This window comes from Mesoplodon mirus, assembly GCF_964341445.2.
Source record: "Mesoplodon mirus genome assembly, chromosome: 3".
NCBI lineage: Eukaryota > Metazoa > Chordata > Mammalia > Artiodactyla > Ziphiidae > Mesoplodon > Mesoplodon mirus.
In genome coordinates, this window is record NC_138978.1 from 529,180 (window position 1) to 535,213 (window position 6,034).

At 67.5% G+C, this 6,034-nt stretch overlaps 1 protein-coding gene across 1 annotated transcript; it reads right to left on the bottom strand.

The window, feature by feature from the left end:
* Positions 1-49: 49 nt before the first annotated feature.
* TMEM240 (transmembrane protein 240) lies at positions 50-5,457 on the bottom strand. The gene is made up of 4 exons (XM_082616286.1): positions 5,219-5,457; positions 4,915-5,021; positions 436-644; positions 50-323 (listed from the first exon to the last, which is right to left on the bottom strand). Exons 1-4 carry the CDS (start codon positions 5,273-5,275, stop codon positions 175-177), a joined length of 522 nt encoding a protein of 173 aa, XP_082472412.1. The 5' UTR covers positions 5,276-5,457; the 3' UTR covers positions 50-174.
* Between the last annotated feature and the right edge of the window lie 577 nt (positions 5,458-6,034).

Genomic DNA, 6,034 nt, shown 5'->3' on the forward strand with positions numbered 1-6,034 from the left:
GCCGTCCCCGCGCCCCCGCCCCGGCCCCACCCCGACCCCCTTTATAAAAAGAAGAGGAGACAGCACCTTCCGCCGGACGCGCCCGACGGCCGCGGGCGCCCTGGCCCGGGCCGGCCGTCCAGTCCCGTGAGCGTGGGCGCGGTGGCCGGCGGCCCCGCGAGTCCTGCGCGCGGCTCAGAGGTGCCGCGGGCTCGGGTGACCGTTGTGGTAGAGTTTCTGCTTCACGTGCACCATGTTCCCAGCCGCCTCCTCGAACGGCCTGTGCGGCCGCCGGCCCAGCTCCCGCAGGCTGCACAGCTTGGGCAGCCAGGTCCACGAGCCGTCTGCGGGGCGGGGGGCGCGGTCAGGGCGTGGGCGTGGGCGGGCGGGGCGTGGGGAGGGCGTGGGCCCGGCGCGGACGAGGCTGTCCCCGGGTCCCCCGCGCCGCGCACTCACCGTAGCGCCGGCCGGCCCTCCAGGCGCGCACGGCGCAGTGCAGGACGCCGTCCATCCACACCAGGAACCAGCTGATGCAGAAGCCGAGCAGCAGCCCCAGCATGAGGTCGATCTCCTGCTTGGTGACGTTGTCTGTCACGAAGTAGTTCTCGGAGGCGTCCACCACAGACTGGTCCCCGTCGTACGGGATCACGTAGTGGACGTGGTGCCTGGGGGCGGCAGGGCGGGCTGGCACCTGTCCCGCGGGGCGGGCGGGGACCCCGCAGCAAGCTGCACCCGTTCACCTGCGGGGGTCTTTGAAGCAGACCTTGTGGGGTGCTGAGGTCGGGAGGGGCCAGCGCACTCGCCCGGGACCCAGGTCACCAGGTGGGAGGCTGCCCGCAGGATGGGAGTGTGCGAGGTCATAGGTCAGCGTGAAGTCCAGCGGCTGGCCTCCACGCATCACCCTCCTCCCTCCTCTGCCCAGCCCGGGGCTCAGAGGCAACCCTGACACGGTGACAGGAGCACAGCGCAGGTGGAGAAGGCGTTCCGGGGCGAGGGCCCAGGCCAGGTGCCCCCGCCCAGTGACGGGGTCACAGCCCGCCTGTGGGCCTGTGCCCAGAGGCCCCCACTGGCTCCTGGGGCACTGCCCCTCTGGCCTCTCCCTCCCACCCTGCAGTCACTCCGCCCTTTCCTCAGCTTCCCCTGCAAGGAAAGCCGCGTGGATGAGCCCTGCCTTGGGCCTCTGGTCTTCCTTTTGCCCCTCTGTCCCTTGCAGGAACCTCCCGTGCCCCAGTTCCCTGTGCTTGAGGCCCGCGGGCACCCCCTTAACCGTGCCCCACACCAATCCCGGCTCCTGGGACGGACCCTGGACCACGGTCCGTCCCCTGCATCCCAGCACCCACCAAGGCCTGGGCCGTTCCCCTCAGCCTCCCCTCCCTTGACAATCCAGGCGGAGGCCACACTGAACCCTCCCCACAAGGCCCCCTCTAGCCTCAGACCTGCCTGGATCCTCTCTTCCTCCAGGAAGCCCTTTGGGCCCCAGGATCCCGGGTGGGGTGGCCCTGCCCAGAGACCAGTACCCAGGGCAACAGACTCTGGGCTCCATGCCCCCCCCACCCCCGACAGGAGGGCTGGGAGAAGGAGCTGCTGGCCCTGGGTGCCCGAGGCGTGTGGGGTCCGTGCACCCTGAGCCCCCAGTCACCCTGGGGCCCCTCCTTCCCCAAAGTGCAGGAGCCACCTTGGGGTGCGCCTGCCTGGCTCCCCTCCTACCGAGCCCCTCAGCTAGCTTCTCCAACTCTCCACCCCCAGCACGTCCCCGCAGCACCCCACGTCTGCTCTGAGCTCCAGCTGCCTGCATGGCGTCTCCACGTGGGATCTACAGACACCTCAAATTTGCACCTAAAAATAGCTCCTCCCTCCCCAACCCGCTTCTCCCCATCTTCCCTCGGTTACATGTCGACACCTCTGCCTGGTCTCCAGCTGAGATGGGTCCCCGTCCCCCCCTCGCAAATGGACATGAGCCACCCCCCGCCCCCCAGGGACCTCCTCACAAACGGAAACCCCCCAGGACATCCCTGACCCCAGGCCCCTGTTGCCCGTCCATCACCGACATCCCTGTGCCAGCGGGGGCCGCACAGTGCCCTCCACCCCGTGGAGACAGCAGCGGGCAGGCCCCGTCTCACCCCCCTCCCGCTCCCCTGGGGACTCCTGGAGCCCATCCCGCTCAGCTTGTCCAGGGTAGGTGGGGCCTCAGCCACCACAGCCCCTTGAGCAGGGGCCACGACACCCGGGTTAGTTGGAGAGGACTGCCTGACACATGGCGGCGGCCGGAGCTCATGTGGTCACAGTTCACCAATGGCCCTTATCAATCATCAATAAGAGATGGAGAACCATTGATGCCTGCCCGGAACGTGTAGCAGCAGAGGACGCCCTTTGTCACCCGGTAGCAGCCCCGTCACCCTGGCCAGGCCTCCCAGCAGCGGATAACACTGAGCATCGCCGCCATCTCCTGCCCTCCTGCCTTCTGGACCCCGACAGGGAGGGTCTTCCTCGGGACCACGACTTCCTACCCCTGGACAGGGCAGGAAACTTGAAGATGGACTCACCAAGGAAGCCAGAAACGCCCCTGCAAGTAGGACAAGGCCAGGGCCCCAACCGCCCCGGGGGTGGAGGGTGGGTGGGACCTCCAGGGGGTCAAAGGTCATGACCTGTGCCCCCATCGCTGTCCTAGCATCTGCCGCTCTTCCCCTGCTCCTTGCCCTCCTCCTTCCTCCAAGTCAGGCAGGCCCCGGGGTGGGGGGGCAGGTGGGGGCTCAGGTCACCTACGTGCACACGTATTTCCGTGATGTGTACGTACATACATGTGTCCTGCCTGGGCCACGCATGTTGCATGTGTCTACCTGAGGTCGGACGCATGTTGTGTATACACGCCGGCCACATGCACAGGACATGGCGTGTATACCATGGACTCGGCCCATGAGCTCCACACGTGTGCATGTGCACACTCGCCCGGGCACGAGCATGGTGCGTGTCACATGGAGATGCACATGCACTGGGCTTTGCGCACAGCCATCCTCTCTGTAGGCACTGTGGCATATGCACGGGTGTGCACCCACAGACACAGCCTGCTGGCACGCACGCTTCACAGCATTTACACACGTGTCCTCTGTATAAAATTCTCCGCATTGGCATGTAGAAGGCACACAAATGTGTGTGCGCCTTCTCTGCAAACGGGGTGTACACACAAGTAGAGTCCATTGTGGCAACGTGTGTACATGGTTTGTACACAGAGGCCTGATATGCCAGACTATACCCTGCAGACATTCACTGTGCCCACAGGGCGCACACAGGTGCTGTATATTGTGTTACACACATGTACTGCGCATACACATGCATGTTGTCAATATACAAGAATACTTTGTACACAGAATTTACACATCCTGTATGTAGTGATGTGTACAAAGCACACATACATGGACACATACACACACGGAAACACTCTATGCCTACAGCAGGCGTGGCTCTCGTGTTGTCTGTGTCTAAGCTGTGCACTCAGGCCTCGCTGTGGCTTGCACTCCGTGGGCACTTGTTTTACACAATCCACGTGTACTCTGGACACTACATATGACCCATACACATACCCGGAGCAAATACACTCTGAAAACACACCCTGTCTGCCCAGAAGGGCCTCGATGTGAGGTCCTAGGCACATATGTGCAGGTCACACTGCAACAGCCCCGCACGGAAAATGGGCCTTACTAATGCTTAGGGAGCTGAAGCCTGGGCCGGTGGCGGGCACACCTCGGGTCTCCGGGAGGGTCTCAGGACCCCCGCTTACACCCCGAGTCTGGGTCGGCCCAGGAAGCGTGGAGCTGACCTCCTGCCGTTCCTTGGCCTCGGGCCGTGTGCACCAGGCAGGAACACAGGGATCTCCGCGAGGGTGCGGCCACCCAGCCAGCACTCTGGATGATTCTTGGCCGGCACACGCGAGGGCCGTTTCCACGCCCATCTCCATCTGCCCTGCTGCCCACGTTCTGCTTCGACACCCGGTCTGCACACACAGGCACGTAGCATGCTTAGTGAGGCACGAAACTGTCCTGTCTCTCACACACCCCTTGCCCAGTGCGTGTGCACGCATCCCTGGAGCAGCAGTACAGGGCAGGGTCAGGAGCACAAGTTCCCTGCCGGCTGCATGGCCCTGGGCAAGTCTGTCTGCTCAGCCTCTGCCCGCTGTCTCGGGGACCCAGCGTGCACGGGGCTGCGGGGCTGCTGCGTGTGCGCACATGGATATGCACAGACGGTACACACGTGCGCGTCTCATGAGAAGATGTTTATTTCGTACGCGGACGCACAAACATGCATGGCCAGGGAGACTCCATCACTGCATGTGCACAGAATGGCGGGGGTCACCAAGTGGGTGTAGGGGCCTGGGCTCTCCCCTCTCTCTGCGTGACCTTGAGCAGACTCCACCCCCTGCCTCAGTTCCTCCCGTGGACAGCGAGGGGGTTGGGCCAGATGCCCCTCAAGGTAGGCCCTGCCCACCTTGACCTTCTGCTCTTCCCCCTAGCTGGCTCCCAGGAAATTTCATGGACACAGCTCGGGGCCCAGGGAGGAGGATGGCGTCCTCTGTGGGCACGGCCGTGCGCAGGATCCCTCCCGGGGCGCCAGGCTGGGCTGCTGCTCTCCTGGCCTCCACGCCCCGGGCCAGGAGGCCCTGGACCCGTTCCGCCCATCGCCCGCGGGCCCTTTCTCTACAGGCAGTTTGGGAGGGGGTCCTACTGCCTTGGGGCATGCTCCCCACTCCCGGAGCACCTCTGTGCCGCGGAGGCTGGCCGGTCCTGCCCCCACCCGGCCCGGCGCCAGCCTCAGCAGCCCCCACCGGCCTGGCCCAGCTGGGCCTTGCAGCCCGGCCTGCATGGGGCTCGCTGGAGCCCCAGTGGGCCCCACCTCCACCCCACATGTGTGATCACGCGTGTGCCCCTCTGGGCGCAGACTCACCGGCCACAGTTGCAGTGGCAGACGCGGTCCTCGCCCCGCAGGTGCGGGAGGATGTAGTTGTGGAATCGGTCCAGCAGCGCGTTCATGTCCATCAAGCACGCGATGGCCTGGAAGAGCCCATGACCGGTCAGCGCCGAGGAGCGAGAGGCTGGGCCGGCGCCCCCAGGCGGGGGCCGACGCGCTGGGGATGGGGGAGCGCAGGCCGCGCGGGCCGGTAAACAAGGCGCGGGAGGGGGAGGCGGCGCGCGGGCGCGGAGGCGGGAGCGGGTGCGGGAGCGGGCGCGCGGGAAGCCCCTCCGCTCACCATCACGATCGACGCCCCCAGAATCATGAAGATCATGGTGTTGGCGCTCATGGACATCGGGCGGGGCCGGGCCGGGCCGGAGCGCCGCCCCCCGGCCCCGGCGCCCCCCCGGCCCCGGCCCGATGCTGAGCCCCCGCCGCCTCTGCAGAGGTCTGCCCGCCGCGCACCCACCGCCGCCGGCCGGGGAGGAGGCGCGGGGCCGGCGCGGGGCAGGGGACGCGGCGCTCCCGGGGTCCTCGGCCGCCCGGCCCGCGCGCTCGCCGCGCCCGCCGCGCTCCGCTCCGCCCTCGGCTCTGCCTCCCGCTCTGCGCGCGGCGCGGCTCCGGCCTCCTCCCCCCGCGGCCTCCCCCGCGCCCGCCTCCCGGGAGGGACCTCGCCGCCCGCGGCCGCTCGCCCCCGCGACGCCGGCCGGACCCCTCCCCGGGGGCCGCAGGGCCCGCTCGCCCCCATCTGGCCAGTGCCGGCCCTGGCTGCCTGCCCAGCGCCCCTGGACCACGGGCCGCGTCCCGTCCCGACCCGCCGGGGCGATCCCCGAGAGGCCCCGGGCTTCCTTCCGCTCTCCTCCTCCCCACTTCTCAGCTGGAGGCCCCTCCTCCCCGCCCGCCCGGGGTCGCCGGGTGAGGGGCTGCGGGCAGACTGGTCAGCACCCAGCCTCCTACGGCAAGAGGCTGCCTTTAGTGGAGGGGCTGCAGGGTCGCTGCCAGGGAGGTCACTCCGGAGCCATGGCCACATGGCGCAAGGATGGGGCCCAACAAAGGCTAAAGGATCCCCTACTGCAGGGGCAGGGCCAGCCTCAGCCGCAGCTCTCCTCAGGGG